Source organism: Lepisosteus platostomus, chromosome 9 (assembly GCF_059453375.1).
Source record: "Lepisosteus platostomus isolate fLepPlt1 chromosome 9, fLepPlt1.hap1, whole genome shotgun sequence".
Taxonomy (NCBI): Eukaryota; Metazoa; Chordata; class Actinopteri; order Semionotiformes; family Lepisosteidae; genus Lepisosteus; species Lepisosteus platostomus.
The window spans coordinates 34,786,227-34,813,081 of NC_142619.1; the positions used below are offsets into that span (position 1 = coordinate 34,786,227).

General features: G+C 34.3%; 2 protein-coding genes across 3 annotated transcripts; one reads left to right on the forward strand and one right to left on the reverse strand.

The window, feature by feature from the left end:
• Positions 1-232: 232 nt before the first annotated feature.
• Positions 233-12,126, forward strand: LOC148654892 (twinfilin-1-like). Its single transcript, XM_088644798.1, has 9 exons — positions 233-389; positions 1,582-1,659; positions 2,471-2,649; positions 4,911-5,006; positions 5,719-5,823; positions 7,927-8,052; positions 8,602-8,752; positions 9,578-9,699; positions 10,762-12,126. Exons 1-9 carry the CDS (start codon positions 365-367, stop codon positions 10,930-10,932), a joined length of 1,053 nt encoding a protein of 350 aa, XP_088500924.1. The 5' UTR covers positions 233-364; the 3' UTR covers positions 10,933-12,126.
• Positions 11,693-26,813, reverse strand: irak4 (interleukin-1 receptor-associated kinase 4). Of its 2 annotated transcripts, none has more exons than XM_088644795.1 (11): positions 26,310-26,813; positions 25,178-25,323; positions 24,661-24,804; positions 22,227-22,387; positions 20,803-20,867; positions 19,790-19,904; positions 18,703-18,812; positions 17,248-17,431; positions 16,492-16,554; positions 14,529-14,687; positions 11,693-13,500 (listed from the first exon to the last, which is right to left on the reverse strand). In XM_088644795.1, the coding sequence occupies exons 1-11, from the start codon at positions 26,468-26,470 to the stop codon at positions 13,459-13,461; spliced, it is 1,350 nt and encodes a 449-aa protein (XP_088500921.1). In that variant the 5' UTR covers positions 26,471-26,813; the 3' UTR covers positions 11,693-13,458. The 2 variants fall into 2 exon arrangements, with proteins under 2 accessions (XP_088500921.1, XP_088500923.1); XM_088644797.1 differs by having other exon boundaries at positions 24,661-24,792; positions 26,310-26,810.
• Between the last annotated feature and the right edge of the window lie 42 nt (positions 26,814-26,855).

The following is a 26,855-nucleotide window of genomic DNA, read 5'->3' on the forward strand; positions in this document are numbered from 1 at the left end:
ATTTTACATAAACCTTTAATTTTGAGTTAAATTTTACATTTTTATTGAATGCTGTGCATACTTATGGAAACATTCACTTTGCGTAGTGTTTGCTTTAATAGATATGTGATACGGAATTACAGGTTTTATGGAAGGTTCCAACAGCTAACATATCCAGACATTAACAAGCTCATGCATGCCCTAGCTATACGAACAGCTCTGAACTTCTACCTCTTCTGAGCCCAGTTTTGGCCACGTGACTTTGGAGTCTCTGCTGCTGCCGGTGACGTCAAGTCGAAGCCGGTGTAGAATTGCTGTGTAGTTCAGTTTCTTCTTCCTTGTTCTTTCGCTTCTAATCAGCCGGTCGACTTCAGAGAAACAAATAATGTCCCATCAAACTGGCATTCAAGGTAAATTACTTTAAATCTGTGTCTAATCTCTTATCTTGTTAAAAAAAACATAATCGTGGTTAAAAAGAGGAAGAAGTTCAGTTACGATGTAATCAATACCGCTTTAGATTAAATGGAAGTTCTTGTTGGATAGCCTGTTGTATCTCTTTGCAAAGGAGAATAATATAACTAATTGTATTATTATGTCTGTTGAGTTAGAATGAAAAAAAATGTACGTGAAATGAAACATGCTTGGTGATCTGCTATACGTGTGTTGTGGTTGCTCCATTAGTACTGCCTAGAACAAAGGTCTTGTGCAAATGAAGTATCCACAGCACCTTCAGTAGAAAACAGCTATGGTGAGACAACGCCTACAGAGGAATTTAGAAGGATATGACTGGGTCCTGGCCTTGCCAACAAACCGATGAGACAGACAGACTTACTTTTTCCCCCCACAAGTGTATCAGTTCCTCCCTTAAAAACCAAAACGTTTATGATTTTTATAGTGGGTCAGGAAATAAGTATGGAAAGGGGATTCTATACAGATCTCTTACTGTCGTGTCGATACAATAAAAGAAAATCACTTGTTTTATTTAGAAAACTAGGGTATTTGACTGTTGACTACATTATTTACCAGAAACAAAATCAATTAAATACTCTAATGCTAATGCATTTGTGTACTTAATCAGGATGTTTGTGTAAAGCACATTCATAATTCTTATAAGGACAGATGCATGAAATGTTAATGAAAATTCATTGGCTTAAGTTTTTCTTGAGCACTTTGGATGCGCTCTTATGCCTTTATTATAAGTACTGGTAGACATACATCTCTTGCAACACACTGTTCCTGTCTCTTTACAGACAGTACTCATGAGACTGTAGTTTTGTCTTCTGCCCTTGATTTTCCTCTTGTAACATTGTTGTTCCAAAAATAAAGTTTATTTTGTTTCTTCATAAATTAAAATAAGTTTTGAGCTTAATTTGAAAATCCTTTAATTAAATTCAGTACTAAAACCTGATTGAGGGGCAAGGGAGCTGTCCACTCTTTCATTTGCCAGTATTGTTGAATTGTGACATCAGCAGTTCATTTTATTCTGCAATGCTTAAGTGTCATGCATTTATGTACATAAAAAACAATGTGTACTTAATGTGTATAGTATGCTTCAATTAGTAGCTAGACGTGTAGTTTAATAATGTTAAAATTTTGTTTCAGCTGCTGAAGAAGTGAAAGACATTTTTGCAAATGCCAGAAATGGGAACTATCGGCTCCTCAAGATTGTGATCGAGAATGGTCAGTTCTAACTCTATGTAAAGTATGGAATTATAATATACTTGTGATTTCTGTTATGATATGTAATACAAATGCCAGCCTTTTCCCTTTTAGGACAACTGCATCAGTGATAATGTAAAAAAAATATTATTCATAAGAAAAAGTTAAAACCAAGATAAAATTAAGTTAAAATTAATAAAACATTAAATCCCCAGTTACGATAGCACGAAGTCAAGAACTAAAAAAGGCTTTTATGTCATAACTGAATCAAATGAAAACATGTTTCTTCACTGAATGTTTTTATGGTTTCTCATTACCTGGCATATTCATACATTTGATAGCGTCAAATTAGAAGAAGTGAAAGATAAAATGCTTAGCCATGTACAAGTAACTAGTTTTCTTTCAGCATGTTGTATTGTTGCATCTATTAGTATGTAAAAGTGTATTAAATATGTAGAAAAAAAGCACCCATATCCAGATCAGTGAATGTGGATAATAATGGGACTTGAAATTAGGTTTGATCAAGAAAACTGAATTTTTAGACACTTTGTGACTTTTTTAACCCCACTTCCCTATTTTGCAGTGCTAAAAACCTGCTTTCTTCATTAAAAAAGTTTCCAAAATGTATGGCAAAAAATAGGATACACATACTGTAGTGTAAATACAGTACACAAAATTGAATTATTTTGAATAAATACAATCCAATATGTATTTCTTTTTATTTAAAAACATTATGTGAAATAACAGGATATAGACCCATATAATCAAAGGCATCAGTGTAGTTACATTCTTAATAATTAAGACTCATGCATGTTCAATCTTTTTATTTCAGAAGAGCTGGTAGTCGGCAGCACCAAACAAGCTGTGAAGACCTGGGACAAAGAATATGATTTGTATGTTCTTCCTTTATTAGAGGATGACCAGCCATCATATATCCTCTACAGGTTGGACTCACAAAATGCTCAGGGATTTGAGTGGATTTTTCTAGCCTGGTCACCAGATCATTCACCTGTAAGCTATCCAATATACGGTAACGATATCCCAAAAAATGAAAGAATTGTTATTTTTTCATTGTACGTTAGAGACTCAAACCTGTGTTTAAGGATTTAATGTTGCTTTGCAAGAACTGAATATGGTACCAGAAAACTGCAGCTTTGTTCTACTGATGTTTCACAGTATTCACAAGTATTAGAAGACCTAGTATAGTCCACTTTTCCTGGCTAAGGCCATGGCTACTGATTATTAAAAATGAAATATAGATTCAGTACAGAATTAACTAAGTGTCTTATCTGTATAATGGGGTTGTGCTTGTCGCAGCTGCATGTGTGCACCTATGACTCCTGCTGGCCATACTCAACACTGTGTCTCTACTGAACTGTCGTGTGACCCTTTTGATTGTCTCCTGTCCACAAGAATGCTCAGTATTTAAAATCTTATTTTGCAATGGAAGCAAACACTCAGTTCTTCAAAGATATTTGAGATCTGAACTAAATTGTGTATCTTAAAGGGTGTTGCACAGTGTTATAATAGTAAGCCTTGAATTTCTGTCAAACCAGGATTGTAAAAAAATACATTAGAAAATATGATTTTCTAGAAACATACAATATATATTATAATTTAACTTTAGTGTCATGCTTGTGAAGCTGTAATGAGACTCAGGTAACATGGGCCTACTTTACAGTTGTATTGTACAAAAACTTAGCTGCAGTATGTCTTGAAAAACAGTTAGACTTCACATTTTAAAATGTCATTTAGATTGTCCCTTTTTCTCTACTCCTAAGCCGTTTCCCCAAGCATACTGTAGAATATAGGTTTGAGAGAAGAACTAAATTCCGGTACCTTGGCTGTTCAGATACTTTATTCCTTTATTTAAGTAGATAAGCCACTTGAGAAAAAATTATCCTTTATAGCGGTGACCTGGCCCAGAGTCTTATATCATTGTTGCACATAAGAGAAAGCAGTGGAAGTAAAAAAAAAATCAATAATATGAAATTGCATAATATAACACAATGTGTCAGCTTAACAAGCGCAAGTGTCAGTCACAAAAAGATGTAGTCTTACATCTGAAAATACCCTTAGATATGAAAGTGGATAGTATCAGTTTACTCCACAGCAGCAGCAAACTGAAAAAGCTAGCATCAGTTAATAATTGCTCTTGAGATGTTGTGATAAAAGTAATACATCTTAAACCACTGGACTCTGGAGAGTATTGAAATTATTAGGATATAAAAGTGTTTTTTTCCAATTAATAATCTCTACAGAGGTGGATAGTGCGTACAACCTGAGCATGTATGTAGATTTTGTAGATGGGTGTAGATGATATCCAGTTATCAGGATAGAATCTTTTTGGAGATTCTGAGTAACTGACAGATTTGCTTCCCAACCTCTTCCAGTCATCTACTGCATGTAATTAATTCTGAAATCTTACAAGGGAGTTCATATCAAGATAAATACTATGCATTTTTTCAAAGGACTCAGTGAACAGAAAATAATAACCAAGATAAATCTACAAAGATAATAGAATCGTTTTTGTTAAGTCATTATAATATCATTGTGAACATTCAGCTTCCAATAACTATATTCATACTGAATAATAGATAAAATTTAGTTGCTGTCTAAAAAGAGTTTAACTACTTTTTTATTTTATTTCCACATATCTGATATTTATTTGTAATATGTTCTTGTTTCAGGCCCTTTGATATTCATAAATGTGTCATTTTTATTAGAACTTTTATTAGAACTCACAAAATTATTATTGTAAAATAAGTGGCAAATATTGTAGTGATATAGTTTACTATGGAGCAATTTGCTTCTCAACTGAGGGATTAAGTACTAACATGTTCTTGTATATGTATCATATGTAGTTGCACTCCATGTTGAAGTCACCATCTCATACTTACCTTAGCATGTCTGGTCTACACGTACATCACACTAACATGGGACAATCAGTCTTGCTTCTTGAAACCAGAAATTAAGGAATTGCAGTTTTTTATATCATGATACATATGCAACAGTGTGAATTAGAGTTGTAGGTCCCACTGCACTGCACACACAATACAAAAAGAGAAACACTGTCAGTGTTTTAAAGGAATATCATGCAGTCACTGTCCTTTCAGTTCTTTAGGGTTATTGAAAACTTCATTAATTGGAAAAAATAGCACCTGAAAATTATTTGCTTTCAACAGAGGTTTAGATTAAGTGAATTACAGAGTAAATGATGCAGGTAAAACAAAACAACTGAAGGGATCACCAAATTTATTACATCTTAACAGGTGCGACAGAAAATGCTATATGCTGCTACAAGAGCTACTCTGAAAAAAGAATTTGGGGGTGGACATATTAAAGATGAAATATTTGGCACTACAAAGGTAAGTAGGCAGTTGGTTTTATGGAATAATGATATTTTCTATGTGCAATTTACTGTATGATGAAACAAAGATGTACTTGAACACTGGAAAATTTGATATATTTGTGTGAACTTGCTATGAAACACTGAATTTTGCATAAGGTAACATTACATATCCATTAAGTTTGTCCTGACAGTTATATAGAGCAGTTAAGTCTGGGATGGTTTTGTAACACCATTAATTTTTCTTAAATTAATGTTTGTCCATAGATTATCCAATCCCAGAGTTCATAAATTATTTTAAGGTTTGAAGAAAAAGACCCCAATTTTCAAAAGCTTGAACATCTGTACTGATGCATAGTAATGGCCTAAAACTTTGAGGTCTAACAGATTGTCTGTTTTGACTCTGTCTCATGTAAAAGATGTCCTTGAGACTTACAATTACAATCATCAAAAATTGTCACCTAAGAATTGCTGGTGTATTTATAGTCTGTCAGATTTCTAGAAGCTAAACCCTATATTTTAAGGCACTGAACCACGAGAAAGTAAAAAAAAAACACTTTGGACAGCCAAATTAATAGCAATGCACTAATTGTCTGGCAGTGCCACTTGCAATACATTTTCTCTTAACAACATGGAATTCACACTGACATTTTTTGAAAAAGAGTTTTTCACTGTATAAGAAATAATTATCTTTCTTAATGTATTCACAGTGCTCTTCTGTATCATTTCAGGAGGAGATGTCTTTGAGTGGATATAAAAAGCATCTGACATCTCAGGCTGCTCCTCTCCCTCTGACAGCTGCCGAAGAGGAACTGAGGCAAATAAAACTTAATGAGGTCTTTTTTTTTCATTCAGCTGCTGTATTTAATGTGAATAATGTGCATAATTACTTTTAAGATTTTTTTAGTATTATGCTAGGGAATGTTTGTGTTTGAGCTTGGCACAAATGCTTAATTAAAGGAGGTTCTGTAATTTGTGTAATGTTTATGTTTAGTTAAACTGGAAGCGCTACAAGATCAGAGACACTATTAATCCCATAATTAACCTGGGGGATGATCATATCCTTTGACTTCTGACCTTAAACAAAGAATGATGAAAAGTGTGTAGAAAACACTTTGAAATGAATAGGCCTAGTCCTACAGGTGTCATAGAGCCCAATGTAAAAGTACTGTAGTTTTGGTCACATAAACAAAGCATAGACTCTCATGTTTACATACATGGGCACTGTCCAAAAAATGACATTTTGTAAATTAGTTAGGCGATGAGTAAAGATGTGTTTATGAAGTGCAAGTGGGGAAAAAACAGTTAAGTAACTTCAAAAGTAATTTTGAACTCCTACATGGTCAAATGGATGTGTAGGTACTGTATGTTGGTTTAATGAAACTATCCACTTTAATGTTGCTTTTGCTTTCCAGTAGTGGAGAGAAATACAATTTACAGTGGTGAACGGTGCTTTAGGATAAGCATGAAACTTAAATGCGATGTTTTCTTATATAAAACTCTTGCACAGGACAGCCATTCCCTATTACTGCCACCTTAAAAATGATTAATTGTTTTCATTCCAAAGAAGAGACATCTATAAAAGTTGATGAGGGATTAAAATTCAATACTACATATTGATTTTGCCTACAGTAACAGCAAAACTGGTTATTTTGCAGATTAGTAGGACACAAATGTCTCGGTTGCTCAATTTAACCTTCATGCTTCATATAATTTGTGTCATGATGGGTCCCATGGTTTTGGAATCTGCCAAAGCTTGGTTATCTTGGGAAACCAGTGTAATGAAAGAGCAGTTGTATGCCTTCACCTTCATTTTTTTGTATTTTTCAAAGTAAAAAAGTGACTAAAATAACCAAGTTTTTTTTCTGTTTCACAAAAAAAAAATAAGGTCTAGATGTAACTCTTAAAGGTGTCTGTGGATCTCTAGGTCTCTTGGTAGCCCTGTTGCTCTCTCTGTTTATGTGTAAGTTACTGCATGACATTACAGAGTTTCAAAATATGAATCATGAAAGAACATGAAAGCTGCAGTTTTTAATGTAACTTTGAGACAACTGCTGCATCCATTCATTTATGTACTATTCAAAATTCATAAAGTACCTTTTATATCATTGCTTATATTGAAAATTAAAGCTTTATTTACACTTCCTTTCTAATAGACAACTCTGACACTAACAAGCATGTTGCTCCATTCAAAACCATAATTTATTTTAGCAGGTAAATGTGTTGAGGAGGATCTTTTCTGTATTACTATAAACCAATAAATTTATTCATACATTACATTAACATTGTAGTAACATTGATTAATGTTAATCTGATTCATCGAAAGAGTTGGGGAGGCTTTAATGTGAGTTTGTCTACTGAGTGCTTAGATGAAATTGATACTTCTATAAAGTAAAAGTGGATAAGGCAGCATTAACAGTATCGTAGGGAGCATAATTGCTTTTTATTGAGAAAAAAAGAAACAAGTAGGTACTTGAGATAAACTTTCAATCTTCTCTGCTCAATCCTCATATAAGAATATTATGGAACTTATATTGTTGTGCTTTTCTGAAAGTTATTCAAACTTGGTAGCCAATAGTGCCTTAAGGTGGTGTTATATCATTACTTTAGTACAATTAAGGCACTACAATGTGAGCTTTCAGGGACTTTGCTTTAAATTTAAAGAGTTTACAGACATAGAAAATAAAGGTCTAAAATTGTTTTTTTAAGTCTTTATATATGCCAGGATTGTTCTGTATTTCATTTAGAATGAAATGTTTGTCCTTTTACTGAAGCTTTTGTTATTCAGTAACAATAGATGTACAGTGCAGGTGTTCGTCTATATCATAATTGGAATGTATGACTACACTGAACTTCATTTATCTAGATTAAACATAAATTGACATTTATTTGTTATTGACTTTGACCGTTTACAGGACTTCTCTTCTTTGTTTTCTCAGGTGAAAACGGATGTCAGCGTAGACACTAAGCAACAGACATTGCAGGGAGTTGCCTTTCCAGTGCAAAGAGATGCAATTCAAGCTCTGGAACAATTCAGGGACAAGAAGCTTAATTATGTTCAGCTTGTAAGCAATGACTGTTTACTCCAGTGCATCACTTTTCTTTGTTGTTCAAAATGTATCACAAACCCAAGTTACTGCTCATGTTATATCACCTGAATGTGCAATCAGCCAGTCCATAATTATTGCTAATTCATGTCTGTTTAATAATGTAAATGATCACTAATACAACTTTGCTTGTAGAAAAGGAGATGAAAGGAACCTTGAAACCTATACTGTAAAATAACATGCTAGTATATAGTAAATATCTAAATACATCCATAAATAAAGTGTAATGTGCTTCTATATTAATGCTTTTATTGAAGAGGAATACAGCATTTGTTCACATGGATACTCTTTCAGACCTTACACTGTGACAATGGTATTTTCAGGAAACTTAATAAATGTTTTCAGGGCTTTATAAAAATGAAAAGGTCTAAAAGAGGCAATATGTTATACTAGCATTTTATATTTTTATTAAGACTTCAAATAATTTTCTTCAGATATCAAGTATCTTCTATTTTGTGAAGTGTTTAGAACTATTCCATTGAGCATTTGTTTGTTTGCAATCCCTAGGAGATTGATTTTCAAAATGAAACCATTATCTTGGCAAGCACTGCCCCTACAGAGATTAAAGACTTGCCAAAGAGGATACCAAATGGTTCTGCCCGCTACCACTTCTTCCTCTACAAACATTCCCATGAGGGAGATTACTTGGAATCTACAGGTGAATATCTGTCTCATCCTTTTCACGAAGTTGTATTATCAAATGTTTTAAAAGCTTAGTAAAGATTAATAACATGATTTAATTCCAAATTAAGTTTCATCATTAACTGTTATTGTTTACACCAGTAACTCAAAACCTTACTGTTTTTGGTTTCCTTGGAGATTTTTTTTTTCTATAGAGACTTATCACAAAAGTTTTAATGCAGAATGTGTAAAATCTGGATTAGGAGTCAAAGGTGATTAATGGCAGTCCAGGGAATGTAAATAATGTTATCGCAAGTGCTATAAAGACATAATTTTTCTAACATGCACATAGATTAAACTTCCAGGCATTAATATAATACATATGCTGTTTTTCCCCACATCCACTCAGGACCTGAAGGACAGCAAATGTTTCAGTAGTCATTAACCTGTTGCAAATCAGTCAGTCGTGACAGATGAAATCCTAAACATGTTTCGTGATACTTGTGAGGTTTCAAGGAGATGTTGTGCAGTGGGATTTCTTTGCATCTAAGCCTTTGATAAATAATTTCTGCATGTTAAAGATGCTGCAAAAATGGGGTGGATTTTGCACAAATGAGGTCTGTCAAATATCAAACAGAGATGTACTCTAAAGCTGTTGACCGTTATTGTATTTAAAAGTTTGCCAATTTATTAGAACTCTGGAAAGCGTCTTTTTAGCAGTCGCAGTCGGCAAATCTTTTAAATATACCTATCCCCCACATTTGGCCAATGTGCAAAAAGAAGGTGACGTATTTTAGAGTGTGTGTTTCATATGCATTTTATTAAATTTAGAAATGCTAACACATCCTTTTTAATTCTGCAGTCTTCATCTACTCAATGCCTGGGTACTCTTGTAGCATCCGGGAGAGAATGTTGTACTCAAGCTGCAAAAATCCCTTAATTGACATGGTTGAAAACAAACTAAAAATTGAAATTATTAAAAAGGTAAGGAAGGAAGTATTTGTATATATACATTTTGATTTTAAGTTTGATAAGTTCTGGCGTATACACTGTTAACTTAATACTGCTGAGGCTTGAATTCCAGATTCAGGTCCTCCTGACTTTTTTAATTGGTTTCAGTTCAGCATCTAGCAGAGATATTAAATTAACCTACAGTATATTTATAAGTAACCTGAAAACTCTTGTTGTACAAGTTGTTAATAAATTGTTAATAAAAAGTAAAAGTGACTTAAAATTTTCACCTTTTTAGGAGCAGAAACCTTTTTTTTTTATCTTGCTCAGTCACATTATTCATTATTGGGGCTCCTATTAGCCAACTATGTGCCCATCTTAAAAACCAGCAGATTCTGGTATTACCTGGACCAGATTTCAGTAGAAGCAAAACATTTTTTTAACATTTATTGAGAATATTTCTCTTATTCACTACAGTTCAGATAAACCTTTTCTATTTTTTGTGATCATATAATTTTTTCAGTTTATTATAACCCCTGTTCCTTAGGAGTTTCATGAGTATTTACTGCTGTTTTGTAATGTGACAGAAATTTGATAATCCAAGTTTGGTGTTAATTGACAGCAACTTGTCCACACAGTGGTGCTTTATGGATTGGCCTTGTATCTTCTGACACTCATTTGACAGAGAATCCTAATAAAAATGAAAAATCTTTGAATGGTTCACAGTCTTACATTTCTCTTAATTTAGCCTGTTACCAATTAAAACTAAATTCAAATGAACTCTATGATAAATTTGGGAAAATTTTCTATTTTATCTATGATTATTGCACTCAGAGTAAAGACAATGTGTTAAGTGCTTAGTTTCTAACATTTAACTAATCAAATAACTTTCTCTGCATTAAATTAGATTTTCAGGAAACTCAACTAGAAACATTAAGTTTAGTACAGAATATGTATACAGAATACAGGGTATATTTAAAACAGGGTAAACACTTTAAGTGGTACTTTCAGTGAGCAGCTTGTAAAATAGTTGTTCACCTTGTAATAGTGTATCATTCCCAGATCCTTTCATTATTTGTATCAATGTGTTTTAAGATGGAGATCGACAGTGGTGATGAACTGACTGCTGACTTCTTGTATGAAGAGGTACACCCGAAACAGCATGCACACAAGCAAGCATTTGCAAAACCAAAGGGCCCTGGAGGAAAGAGAGGAGTGCGTAGGCTGATACGAGCACCTGGGGACGATGAGACAGAGGACGACTAATTCTCCTTTCATTCACAATCAACAACAGAAGACATTCCATAGAGTAAATGCAAATGAGGTCTAAGACAGCTGTTACCAGCCTTTCTTTTTTTAGTCTCTTGAAATTAGCCATAGGTTTTAAGAACTATACACTTCTTTAATAAGAAACACTAATATAATAGGTATAATCTTCCAAGCTACTGTTTTTTTTCTTGACATAGTTTACTTTGTTATTGAGGAAGAACAGAGGGATGTATAATCAAAGCGCTTGCCACATTTAAATAAAAGATCATGAGAATCTGCAAATTCCTAGTTTAAGTCAATGACATTACTATAGAATAAAAGCATACTTCAGTTTTGAAATAATGCTAGACCCAAAGAATATGCAAATTAAACTGTGGTAAATGGATTGTGAAATATGGCCCACACTTTTTTTCCAGTTAACGTAGTTGGAAATTAAATCATGCAATCAGATTTATAGAGAATTTTAGTTGAGATTTTAGGCCAAAAATATATACAGAATCTGGTATTTATATATAAATGAATTTGAATGAGATTTGTACTACACCATCACTAAGTTTACAAAAATCTATTTTTATAAGGTGAAAGTGGCATCCTAGTTGTTACTCTTGTAGCTGTTTGTATAACTGAAGAAAAACACCAAGCAATAATGATTTCTCAATTCAGATTTAGTAATCTGTTTTCAAAGGTTTTTCCAGTTTTGGAATCTACCATATGGATCAATTATAACTTTATTGAAAGAAGTACTATGAGTCGTGAAAACAGTTTGAGAATATATTTTTTCCATTTCTTCTATCTACATTATTTTGTAAAGTTTACAGAGAATCTTATGAAATCTGCTGCACATTTGCACTTGGTGTGGGTGTAATTAATTAAAAGTATCAAAGAAAGGCATTCAAATCATAACAGGAAAATAGTCTGGAGTTTTCTTAGCAAATACACACCACTATTTTACAACTGTATTTGGAAATACCTTTTATATTTAAATGCAATTATACAAATATAGAAGTTTTTCCAATTTATTTTTATGTCTTAGAATATGTCCGAATGTTAAATTTTAAATGGAAGTTTTAACTTTGTAAGAAATTAGAAATTGATGTGAATTTTGAATGTCTACCATGAATTCATTTCTTATCCTACTGTTAAATCTACAGTTTCTCACTAAAAAGAAATAAAACTTCTTTGGTGACTGCATGTAAAGCTATGTGATAATAGTCTTCTGGCCTTCTATGTACTTATTTCATTGTTGCTTTATAAGAGGAAACTGGGGATATAAAATGATATGAAAATTCTATAAAATATGAGAAAAGAAAGTGTTGCTGGAAACAGATTGTTCACATTTTTCTAAAACCTGCCTAAAAGCAGAGGCTTTTTTTCCACACACAAATGTGATATCGGGCTAAACTGACAAGAGTAAGAAATTATAAAACTTATTTCCACTGTATACAAAAGTCACAATTGTTTTAGATGCAGTAATGTCTGGGGTCCGAGGTTTAGGAGATCCACAGCAATTACAAGAAAAAAAAACTATAAAAAATCAGTTCATGAAAAAGCAGTATTTTAAAAAATACAACCAAGATCTCCAGCTGTTAGTTTCAAAATGTACTGTACAGTATAAATTCAATGAGCATGCAAGGGGCTCCACAGAATGTTTACTAAGGTTATCTGTCAATGACGCTGATCATATCTGACTTTATTACTTCTTGTATCCTACCAGCTGCACTACAAATACATGTGGTTTGATTAACCCTCAGTCAGTTAAGGAGCATGGTTTCCCTGCTCCATTCTGTGAATGAGTATTTCTTGTTTCAAAAATCTCTTTTGCAAAAATTACCCAAGTTAGAAACAGGTCAGGCAAAGTGGTATCATCCAAAAGAAGGTAGAAATCTAAAAAGACAGTTTTGATGGATCATGTCTCTTCTAAACAAATTAAACTTTATACATAATTAACCAGTCATTGAGAATGTTGACCCAAGAGCGTCGAAAACATACATAAAGTGCTTTCCAAGACCACTTAAAATATATTCTCTTGTCATTGCATGTTTCATTTACATGTTTTTCATGTAACTTTACCTGGCAGTTTGGACTACATTTTACAAAAAGGTTTTAGCTACAATGTAAAAAGAGAGTCTGTCATAGTGTCTTGCTAAAGTATTCACCTCCAAAGGTTTCCACAGATTGTTGCTGTCTGGAGTTTGCTATTGTAACCTTTTCAACTGCTGAAAATATCTGGAAAAAGACTAAAAATTAAAAGCCTGTTTAAAAATGGTAACAGTATAAAATGTGCTTGTGACATCAGTTGTAGATTGTTACGGGTTTGCTGGGGGTATATAAGATGTGTCTGTGATGAACCTGAACTTGACGTCCAACCATATGTACTACAATTATATCTTCCATAAATATTTTTGGGTTCTAGGATGCAATTAAAACATGAGCTCATAAACAAAACATCAAAAGGAATCATTTTATCTTAATACAATGCACTTACACAGTTCTGTACTTAATCTAAAAAATGTCCAACCATCCTCATGAGGGAGTTGCCTGAATATCTTCAAGCTGTTCATGTACCTAGAAAAAGTAAAAAGAATTTAAATTAAAAAATATATATTACATTACTACATTATACTACAAACGGTCCTGGGACAGTTTTGATTCAGGCTTTGAGGGGAACTTGTATAACGTTTAGGTGGGTACCTGCGTCAGCATGCATAGGCTGCAAAGGAACAAGTAATAGGTTTATTCCATGCTGAAAAGAAAGGAAACATATCTGAAACAATGTGTTTTCTTTCTTCTCTTTTCAGCATGGACTAAACCTATTACTTGTTCCTTTAAAGAAAAATAATTTTATCAATATTAAACAAACCCTATTCACAACTGATCCATGAAATATTTGACACACAGTACCCTTGCAGAACAACCCAAGGAACAAAAGAACAGCATTACTCCTTCCAACCAGTGGCTACACTGACCAAAAATTGTCACCAATATATATGTCACTGAAGATTTTTGTGGGAAATCAAAGAAATTAAACACTGCAAAAACATTATTGTAGACTGGATTAGTGGTACCATACCATTAAAAACTTACAAAGAAAAGTTGTGACGTTCAGCAGTATGCTGAACAGTCCAATGCACAATAGCCTTCGAAATGACAAAAAAGTTTTAGGTTTTTAAGAAATACCAGACATAATATCTGTTTCAAGAAGTCTTGTTTAATTAATATAGCCTAATACCAACAATTATTTACTAGGAAGTGACTAAAAGTTAAATAGAAGTACAATAAATATTATGAACAAGCGACACTGAAACATTGTGTTTCTTTTCTTTTCAGCGTGGAATAAACCTTTACCTGATCCTGAACAAAAGAAAGCCATTTACCCCAGTGTCCTTTTATGGTTGTTAATACCTTACTTATGTGAGGAGCTCATTCATTTGTTTCTTGAAGAATATGAGCTTATGTGATATGGCTGACTATCTTCAAACCAGTGTCTCATGTGAGGATTACACTCACGACATTCAAGAGATTAATGTCTTACTTAATGAGATAACAAGGCAACCTCACATTTCTAACCCAAAGTTAGTATCAAGACTACAAACCTCTTTCATTTCAGGCCTTTTATTCTTTCTCTCATTGAGACACTGGCTGGCAAGGAAGTACATATTCTCTACTGATGAAAAGTCCCAATCCTTCATCTTCTTGTCCACAAATTCCTCCAGTGATATCTCCTCATCTTCAATTTCATCTTTCCAACTCACCTTTAAAAGAAGAACACATTGAAATTAATGTCAAGAAGTAAAAAGTTTTATCATTTCCCTTAATTAACCCATTTGCATTTAGCACAAGTAAATTTTTCTAATGATACCAGACTGCAACCTCAGACAGAAGGAGAACTGAACAGCATTACTTGAAGTTGAATATTTTCAGTAAATTACATTGTAAGCCTTTTCTATGCCAGATTAATTTTGACTTGTTTCCTTAAATCTTAGGCATTCAAATTTGCAGTTGACAGATCATACCTTAAGCTTACCTAAAAGACCATTCTGTAATGTTAAGAGTTGTCAAACAAAAGTTATAATATAACCATAGATATAAATATAAATGGAGATTGAGTCTGTGCCGAAAAAGCAAACATACTGCAGTACTGTTATGCTTAGCAAACAATGTTGTCATTGTTTTCTCTTTAAAGGTATAAAGTAGGAGTTTTCAACTACTGGTACCGAAATGAATTTGATTCAGAATAAAATTTGTAACAGACCTTTATACAGTATGTACAATATATTATAGATACAGTACACATTATATAATGATTTTCTTTTAAGAAAGATTATGCATGTTCATTTCTCCCCATCAGTTCCCACCACTTCAGTTACTTACACTATATTTTTCAAAACTCCTGGGATAAAAGTACAAAATGCTGATGTGAATTTAAAGCACTTAATTACTGTAGAACCGAGGACTGGCAGTGTACTGTATGCAATGTGGTTCTTGGGAAATCTCAGAGGCTGAACGGCTAGATACTGTAAGAGGCAAGTGCGTGTCTGAGATCCTGCAATTGAGTTTAGTGATCCAGTGAGTTAGCCATCTATACAAAGGAGTACTGTGTACTGTGGTAAAACTCATATTGAGACTCCTAGATGCTACAATTAAGTGAAGCAATATAGCAAAAAGTGCAAGTCAGTTATGACAAGACACAGGGGAGGACATTAATAAATTATTAAGTGTTTTGTGAAATTGATATATATATATAATATTGATAAATTGTACAGTATATATAATATTACATATCATAAAATTGATATACTGTAAATCAATGTAATTTCTTCTATTGTTTTAAAGTTGTTATTTTTTCAAGGGGTGGGGATTCTTAATATTTTTGATAAAGTTTCATCCCTTTCACATGTCCAAACATATCCAGTTACTGATTTCATTCTGAAATCTATTTCTTTTTGTAAGAGGTCTGTCTTTAATACAAAGCAAACATTACAACAACAAAAAATAAAATTAGCTTTTGTTATCCGAAAATATCTGATTTTATGGTTGATGAGTGTAAAATTTAAATTCATCATGTGAAACCCAAAGGTAAAGGAATAGTTTTATAGTGTTACTTCACAGGAAACACTTGTGTTATAATCCTCTAAATAAAATGAAACGTTTTTTATTTATACGCAGTTTTGTCACATCAAGCTCATATCCTGTGATGTGTTTGGCACAAATTCATAAATAATTTAAAATTGCCTTCCAGAATTCAAAATGTTCAAGAAATCAGATTACAAGTAAATTATGTGGGGAACTTGAAAAGTAAATGCATTTATTACAGTATATTGACAAAGAAATAAAAGGTATGCACAGTATCTTCAGAAACTTTTCACCCTGCGATTTTCTAAAACACCCCACTGCCTAAAAAGTCATGACATAACTGTATTTGCCATTAATTTACTATGTGTGACCATCACAAATGAGATATGACATTTCAAGGGTGTTATCCTGGATAGTATCACATAAAAGTGTATGGAAAGAATTTATCAAATGTAAGAAATGATGAAAATGAAAATGGTTTACCAAAAACTTGGGATCACGGTTCTCATCAACTGGAGGGTGTCCAGATATGATTTCAAGCAAAACCTGTCACAGTTGATAAATTCATTATAATGAGGTTATAAGCATTAATGTAGCAGGAAAGATGTTAATGTTGTGATCGGTCAAAACTATATCAGAGTAAAATTTCAACATTTTTTGGAGAAAGTAGAAAAGAAAATCAGAAATATACTATTGAAATAATCTGTAGAATTATTATAACATTAGTTTTAGAAAGTTTCTAAGCTTTGAAAATCTTTTAAATCTGCAGAGTGTGGTGATCGCCTTTTCCATTAATAATACATACATATTAACAAATGGAAAACAACCATTTGACTGGAGTCAAATCTTCTATCATTCTTGATCCACTTTTTAGATAACATTTGTGACAGGCCTCTATTGTTTAAAATAAGAGTACCTAGCCATATGGTCTCTAGCACAGAAGATAAATTTGAGCTCCTGTGTCAGATGGAGGTCAGTCACCGCTTAGATTTATGCAAAAGTCTTACAGCATTCTTAGTGATGGTATACAAATGAGCAGAAAGCTCAATACCCTCTACTCCAACGCTTAAAAGTGTTTAGTTTGGCATTACTGTGAAATCTCAGCCACAGTCAGAACCTCTCCCAGTCAAACCAGCGTGATTAACAGGCTCATGAGTTAAAGAGGCAAACATATGACCTCATGTTTTCAAACTGAAGGAATAACAGAAAGCAAACATTTCAAAGAAAAATCTTACTTACAACACCAAAGCTAAAGATATCCGACTTTGGAGTGATCTCTCCTCTTAAGGCCTCTGGTGACATATAAGCAGTGGTGCCCACAATCGTTTCAGTCATTACTGTCGAGGTCAGTTTCGCTGAGGCACGTGACAGCCCAAAATCTGAGATCTTTGCCACAAACATTTTATCCAGCAAGATGTTTCCACTATCAAACACCAAAACACAACATTAAGTCTACTGACAGTATCTTTGCAAACTAAAACACCTTCTTTTTTACTTGGGTTTATCTTTAAAGTAATAGTATTTAACTGTTACAATATCTGTTTTTTTAATTAAAACACTTAAAAACTAATTTTGCACCGATTCCCTTAACTTTCACAGAAAAAGTTTAACATAATCTTAACTTCATAGAGTTAAGGTAAAATATACAGTACATGAAGATAAGATTATACTGGTTTCCTATAAATCCTTTTGATGTTTTTCTGTCTGGATGAATCTGACTTTTTTACTTCAGCAACATCTTAAGGTCCCTTTAATGTATCATTCTCCATCTTTGCATACAACAAACAATGGAGGCTGGCTTCAAACAAATACTGTAAGGCAGAACAAGAACGTGGACTGGGATGGGAAGTGAAAGACTGCACGTCATGAAATTGTATTATGCCAAAAAGTTCAGACCACCTTCAAGGCAGTAAGCCAATGCATCCAAACTCACTGGAAACAATACAAAAGGTGTCCGTTTTACTGTCTACTACATAAAGTTAACTTATAGAGGCCAAGCTGTGAAACCAAAAGAGATGGATAAACTAGGTCTTAGCTTGCTAAATGTATACACTTTAGATGTAAGCTCAGTAATCTAAATGCAACAAAGCTAAATTCAGCTAATACACAAATACTCACAACAGCCATACCAATACTACGGACATTAGTTATACACCTAAACTGAACAGTCTGTAAATCTGTAAAGTTCAGGGTAATGATCTTGCATTATTATATTTCAAAATCGTAAACACGTCATCATTGTGTCCAAGTCTTGCTGTGCTGTGAATAATGTGAAGCCAACAACTGAATGAAGTCCAGTACTATTGAGCTAAAAGGAAACTTCAACTTAGGTTACAAGTGACCAACCTGGAAATAATATATATAGTGACTACTTAAATACTGATTTCCCAGTTTTTATGTTGTTGCATTAAAGTATGTCATGGAAGCACCTGCAAGTTACACATTTAAGAAAATAGCCAGACTGGTAGGTAGGTAACAGCTCCTGATATGTGTTTTGGAACAAAAAAAAATAGAAAACAATCTTTAGTTTCACAGATTTTCTATTCTGTGGTGCGATACAAAATTAATAAAGTTTATATCATTGTTAACAGTAACTTTACAAAACATTAATGTTACTATATTGTTCTTTTCATAACAGAGATCACATTGTTTTTTAAAAAGCTATCAAATACTGAAATTTAGATAATGAAAGACCTTTTGATGTCCCTGTGAATATGATGGTTGGTGTGCAGGTATTCAATGCCTCTTGCTGTGCCCACAGCAATAGAACATCTTTTGCTCCAAGGAAGTGGAGGGGTCCCATCCTGCAAGAAAATTGATTTCATTGTTCATAAAAGGATACAACAAAAGTACAGATCTTAGATAAATAAAATCTGTTTAAGGTAGAGTGGTCCAGCTTCAGTCCTGAAGGGTCAGCTTACAAGTTTCCTAGGTCTCAGAAACACATGAAAAGCTGGGCGAAGTTAACACAATCAGTCTAATTATGTCAACAATGAGTTAATTTAGGTCAGTAAGAGCTGAAATGGAATGAAAAGATGTAAAATCACCAAACCTCAGGGATTGACGTTAGTTCGAAATGGCTTGGGACAAAACTTGTCAGATAAGCTTTAGAGAACCTACTCGAACGATTAGAGCTCCTTTGCTAAGGAAAAGAACTGTCATAAAAACATATGTTTGCTACTATACGTTCTCCATCATCTAACCTTGTCCTGACAAGAGCAAAATAATTAACAGATGAAGCATCCTATAAGCACAGTCGTGCAGTGGTTAGCTTTGCTGCCTTGTAGCACTGGGGACCTAGGATCAAATCCAGATCTGGGGTAGTGTTTGCACAGAGTTTGAATTTTCTCCTCATGTTTACATGGGTTTCCTCCAAAATATACTGGCAGGTAATTGGCTTCTGGGAAAATTGGCCCGGTACAATTGTATCTTTGTCTGTGTGTGCTCTGTGATGGATTGGCCGCCACCCAGGGTGTTTTCCACCTTGTGTCCGTTGCTTGCCAGAATCGACTCTTGCTCCCCCACAACTCTGATTTGGATGAAGTGTTTAGAAAATGAATGGATGAATGGACAAACCATCCTAAAAGCCTAAAATGGATCAAATTCTCAAAATGTAAAACAAACATCACAAGTATGTTTAAGAGTAACCTAGATTTTAACTCTATTTATTCTGTGATGGTTACGTATTTTTCAGTACTGTCCCCTCTATTAAGAATGAACAACTTTTGTCTTTAGTAGAAAAGAATCAAAGAAAGATAATATGTACTGTAACAATACTCACCAGACAAGCTAGTCGGTCTAGCAAACTGCCATTAGACATGTAATCAAAGACCAAGCAAGGATGATCTCCATCATAAGAAAACCCAATCATTTCTACAAGGTTCTCATGTTTCAGCCTGAGAAAAAGAAAGGTTATTTTCTAACAGCACAAGGTCCAGTACAAAGTACATACTGTATAAACCAGGTGAGTCAGACTCAATTCCTGAAGAAACTACTGTGTTCTGCTCTAAGTTACATAGTGGGTTTAATTGTTAAATTGCAGAATTGTAGTATTTCTATCTTGGTTCTAAAATGTTTCATATTGAAGTAATGTATTTTAATATTTTGATTTATCAACTGAAAGCATCTTATATGTATCAAACTAAAATAGGCTCTAGGCCCTACAGGAATGTAGATTGACACTCTGATATCAGCGATAGAAAACACTACAAAGTGTACATTCAATTTTCATATTCTGGATATGATACGGAGATTTCACAATTACAATAATCAAAGCACAAGGGGAAAGTATGTTTTCTTTAAACTCCACGTTAATTCACTGACATTCCTCAGACTTAAGCAATGTCTTTTCATACCGAGTTCCTTAAAATTGACACCTTAACATCCCATTGTCTGGAAACTTTTAAAGACATTTATTTATATGAAGTGCGTAATTGACAAACAAATCCGTAAGACTGCATTATGGATGCTATATATTACTTACAATAGTACAAGTTTGGCCAGGTCATTTATGTGTACTGTATTACATGCAATGAACAGGTTGAAGCTTCACAATTAATCCAGAAAACAGTGTCAGTCTAAATTACATAAATAAATTAGTTATAAGTGATATAATACTAAGATTCATATTCATTATTATTATTATTCATCCATTTGTGGAAATCCATATACACTAAAACAACACTTCCTTAAAAATTGGCTTCTAAAGAGCCACGTATATCTTATCTTCTTTTCACCACTATGTGTGCAGATTAACATTACTAGAAAGAAGTTTTTAAAAATAACACAACATACATTTTCATAGCTTGTATTTCTTGCTTAAACTGAAGCTTTAGCTCCTCGAGTGAGAGATCAGATATCTAGGAAAGAAACAAATTACCATTACTTTTCAATACTTATAAAACAGACTACAGAAATAAATTATTAGTATTCTACTATTCTAAACTATTAGTCACAGGCAAGCAGCAAGTGTGTCTGCAACTGGAAGCAATGCAAGCAGTACAGTACATCTGTAATGTTCAAAGGGGTTCCAGTCTGGTGAGATAGATATTTACAGTGAAGTGGGACATGTAAATATTAATATTATACAGCATACTGCACTGTAGTATTACTAATAACCCATATAGTGGAAGGTATTGCTAGGATCTGTTAATTTAGCCTTCTCCAAAAGTTAAGTCAGAATAAAGCTGACTTGCTTTAGCAGTTCTAGTAACTTACACTACATTTCAAAGGACAGAACCAACACCTATAAACAAGCCATAAAGCAGGACAACAACTCAAGCAAAACAACCACTGTTTCATATCAAAGGAAAAGACGAGAAGTAATTACATATCAAAGAACTGAACAAGTACTCTTTTTGAGAAACTTCTTTCTGAAGCTATATAGGAGTTGGGCAACCCTTGCAGTTTGTCTATTCTGCAGGGCAGACCCTGCGTGCCTTGCTGTCCTTCTTGAGTTCAAGAAAAACTGAATCTGTGTGCTGCCCCCATGATGAAGAATTTCCCACAAAATATGGCATAACTGTTACATTCTCATCCTGCAAGAAAGCTACATGAGAAGCATGAGGGCATGCTGTCCAGCAAGAATGTTTGTCACATCATGATGAGCCCACAGGAACAGCAGCTAGTAAGGTCTCAAGACCTATGCAATGTAACTCCATGCAGTCAGGGTGCCATCAGCTGCTGCAAGTGCAGTTCTGTAGCAAACAGACACTTGCGGCCAGCCCATCACACTTGGACATGACATACAATGACTCATGGTTTCTCTGATCTTGGCCTATCATTGAAGAACATCTAGCCACGTTAGAAATTGCTTGCCTTTAACAATAAGTGATGGTGCACTGACCTGGTCTAGTCTCCAATATATTGATGGCAGGCATTTTTCTATTGATAAGCAAGGCATAATGGTTTCTTAATGCGTTTCTTGATTTTCACCACGCTTAACATTCAACATCTTTTGAGTCCAGTCCTCTATGTTTTATTGCTTATACAACATTTAAAGTCACTGGAGTACATCACTGTCAGTCATGAATGATAAATTAATCAAACTGTAGTGAAAAACATATAATTAATATCTGAAATCCATGTACTTCATTCTTCTACAACAATATAGCCAGAGTTTATTTTGATGTTCAGTATAGTTGCCAGTAAACAACCTCAGCAGTTTAACACTCAGTATATTCTGCCAATACTGATCTTGTGTCTAGAAGGACACTTACCATAGTTAGTTTCTTCACTGCTACCACTTTCTTATCGATGCAAGCTCTGTATACCACTCCAAAACCACCCTCACCAAGCTTATTCCCACCTTCAGATACTGGGCGCTCATCAAAATTACAGGTCAGCTTTCTTAGCTCCTGGAAAGAAAACCTGCTGAAACCTGAAACATACAAAGGTACTTATGAGAGGCAAAGTCATATCACCCTGCAACTCACAACTGGCAATCCACTGAAGCTAAGCAGGTGTGAGCCTGGTCAGTACCTGGATGGGAGACCTCCTGGGAAAAACTAAGGTTGCTGCTGGAAGAGGTGTTAGTGGGGCCAGCAGGGGGCGCTCACCCTGTGGTCCATGTGGGTCCTAATGCCCCAGTATAGTGATGGGGACACTATACTGTAAACAGGCGCCGTCCTTCGGATGAGACGTAAAACCGAGGTCCTGACTCTCTGTGGTCATTAAAAATCCCAGGGCGCTTCTCGAAAAGAGTAGGGGTGTAACCCCGGTGTCCTGGCCAAATTTCCAATTGGCCCTTACCAATCATGGCCTCCTAATACTCCCCCTCTATGAATTGGCTACATTACTCTCTGCTCTCCTCCCCACTGATAGCTGATGTGTGGTGAGCGTTCTGGCGCACTATGGCTGCCGTCGCATCATCCAGGTGGATGCTACACATTGGTGGTGGTGGAGGGGAGTCCCCATTACCTGTAAAGCGCTTTGAGTGGAGTGTCCAGAAAAGCGCTATATAAGTGTAAGCAATTATTATTATTATTATTATTAAAGTACAATTCCTAAAAAAAACATATTTAAATTGCTTTGCATTAGGTTCCTGTATCCATTCATTGCAGCTTGCTTTAACAGAATGTATGTATCGCTTGCATTCCAGCCTAAGACGGTTTTGTACTTGTAAATATTTCTGTTGGGTAAAATAACTAACATTTCAATCATGTATTTAAACTGTTAGATGCTTAATTAAGTATTTAGAATTTAGAGGAGGTCAAGTGGAACCATCAGCATATGCACTCATTTGGAGCACTGGTCAACATCACTAGTTCTTGACTGGGTTACTACCTGGGAAGTGTAACCAGCTGTAATCACAATTTCCCTAAATGGCTGTTTACAGCTGACAGACCAACACCAGAACTGGCCAGGGAGTACCAAGATGGTCATACTCCAGTAACCCACTCAGTGTAGTCAGTGACAGAACATCATTGCTGCAATCATTGCAGGCTCTGCTCTGGGCCTTAAAGGCTTACAGTTTAAAGCAAATAAATAAAATGTGATTTGAAATTCAAAATAAAAGATTGGTTCTGTATTTTTCTATTGTGGTATTCTAAAGAATCAATATAATACTGTTTCCAGTAGTGGATGTCACTACATCTTTAACAGACAATCAAGATGCACTATTTGTTTTGCTCCAATCTGCTCCAATTGAATGTTTCAATTCAAAATCTTTCCATTCTCATCTTAAATTTCTATTTGCACAAAGTCCAAGAGCTGTAAATGTGTACAAATTCATTCAAATGCAAATTTGTACATAGCCATATTTAAGTAAGCTGCCACTTATTTTCTGTACTGCATTACAAGTAGGGCTGGGCGATATGGCTAAAAACATTATCACGATAAAAAATTTCATATCAGTCGATATCGATAATTATCACGATAAATGTCAAATCATTATTTCTTTCAAGTTTAAAGGCAGATTTTTTCTCCTGAGTGAAAGTTGAAGAAACCAGACAGTTAATTGGTAAATTAAACAACTCTTTATTTTAAGAACACAACAAACACTTGCCAAACAGCAGAAACATTAAACAAATCTGAGGTAGAGAGTATTCAAGTCTTTTTATGTCAAAATAGGCATGAGTAAAATTTACAAAATAAATATCTTAATAGAAAAATTAAATACTGCAGTGTGATAAAACACACATAGAAGATGGCTCAGACAGACTGCAAAGTTTAAAGTGCTCTGTTTTATGTCTGATCGTAAAAAGCCAAAATATCTCCAAATTACCGAAGTTGAATGACCTTTTCTGTCGACGATGTCATCGTCCTTCGAGCTGCTCGTTGGCAGCACTACATTTGCTTCAGTGTCGCTCATTTCTCCACTCTAACTACAATCCTGTCAGCCACCACCGTGTCGGTAAACAACACCACGTTAGCTGCCCGGTCTGTAACACGCACGCGAACTCACGCAGTATTTTGTTTGCATGCGCATATCATGCGCAAAGCATAAACATATATATCGAGCATTTATCGAACTTTTGTTAAAATTATATTGAGGAAAATTATATCGCGATAATTATCGCCCAGCACTAATTACAAGCATCCAAAGAAGCAAATGCTTTGCTTTCAATGATGCTCAAAGCCAAAAGCCCAGTTCACAGGGCTTTCATATGGTCAGAGGTTATGTATAATGGGAAAATATGTTCTCATACTCACCTTGGCCATCAAAGTCCTCTTCTTCTGGCTGTGTTGTGCTATCAGGGGCATAACTTTCAACTGTTCTTCCCACAGGAATGGTTTGTGCCTCTTGAGTGTCCCTTATGGCAACTGGGGCTTCTTTTACAGCATCTATAGGAAAACCTGGCTTGTCTTATTCAATAAATCTGGTATTCTTGTTTAACCAAAACTGTGATTAAATAACTGTTTTTCACTTTTGTGGTGCTTAGAAAGTAGACTATGAATAGCAAGAAATGTCACATGACAGAGTTTTTACATTATTTTGACAAATCCTTCAGAAATCGAGGGCAACACCTAAATAACTCACTAAAATAACATAGAAACATGGGAAATTCCTTATACATGTATGCCATTATTATTACTATAAAAGAATACTAAGTAAAAACGTTTTGATTGACCTTCTTAAAAATGACCAAAATTGGTTTAATAAAATTGCTGTTGTTGGTTTAATTAATTATTTTACATTGTAAAACTGCTATAACCAGATTCCATTTACCTGGAAGTAACAAGCTTGCAGATGAGAGTAACTGGTTCTGCACCAAAATATCCACAAGATCACCAACCGTGCAATTTGTTGTTCCCCAGTCATAAAGTAATTCAGACGTTGGGCTTTTGCCAATAGCTGCCTGTTGTTCAAATCGCCTTTAAATACAGCAATCCAAAATAAAGTTCACGTAAAAAATAAAACACATAGTACATACTTTTATTAAATCAACTAAATGTAATTATAATTTATGAAAAAACAAAACTGAAATTATGAAAAATTCAATCATTGAATACAATTCATAATTAGAATACAGAATGCTTATCTCCAGTTGTCCTCTTTCCCAAAACAGTGGTTTCACCCTTGGTACCTGGGTACCACTGTGTCAGCTGGGGCCCATTAAAGCTAAACTCTAAAAGCACTAGAGCTAAATGATGCCTTTAATTGATCTGACTGCTCAGCTAATTCTGCACTCAGCACTTGGATTAAAAAATACTGTACTTTAAGCATAACGAATGACATAACATAATTCATAACATAACGTCAGCATACAAAATGTTCTCCTCATCTTGATTTTGATCCCTTTTGTTCAGACTAAACAACTCTGATCATATAATGATGAACAGACACAGGTGGGAATGACAATGTATCGAACATTCCCACTATGAACTAGTCTTTCCCATTTCTTGATGTCCAATTAGTTACATTTCTGGCAACACACCTAAATCAGGGGAATTCTCTGAAACTCAGAAAATGGTACAAGGTTGATACAACACAGCAGAAGTACTGGAGTAACTTGCTATGCACAAATGTTTGTTACTTCTTAGTTTTTTACTAGTGGTTAATTTATAGAGAGGGAATTTTCAGTCAATAAAAGGTTTGCAGATTAAATACGGCACCACTAGGCCAAAACATTATTTCAGGATTATATAATGTATATTAAATATTGTATTGCTACTATGAACTTATTTGAGTTATATGAACTCACTGGTAGCTAAGGAGACAGTCGTTGACACATTTAATTTATAATTTAGATGTATCATTTTTGATGCATCAACAAATCACGTAATTATTAGAATTCTCAGGAAATTAAGACATTTGTATTTAGCCGTGCCTTTAACAAAAAAAAACACGAGTTCAGTACCTCAGATGAAATTGATTATATCTTGGCTCTCCTGATGGTTTTTGTATATTCACAGCAATCTTCTTCCAATCTTCTTGAGGGTCCAGAAAATCAGCCAGTTTACGAAACATGCCATGATTTAAATTCCTGACGTACGTGGATGGGGTTATCGTTTTACTCATCGCGTATATGAAAATAATGGAAGGTTACTTCTACAACTTTCTGTGACAGTTTATTTATAGTTGTCAATGTCGTTATTTGATACGTTCAAAACTCTAGGACGCTACAATTAAACGAAGAGTTAAGCTCACAGATTCCTAACGGACAGAGATTCACATATTACTGCTGGAAACGCTTAATTTAAGCTAAAAGTCTGCTAAACATTCGTGTCTGATGTCACATACCATACCGTTATCTGAAATTAATTTACATTATGCAGTAAGTGTTCTGTCCTATAAACACTGAAACGGGATTTACATTTCATGATGTTGAACACAGAAAGTTTCGGAACTACCCAAATTGAGCAACTCTCACTTCCTCGTTAAGAGTGACGATTTACTTTAAATA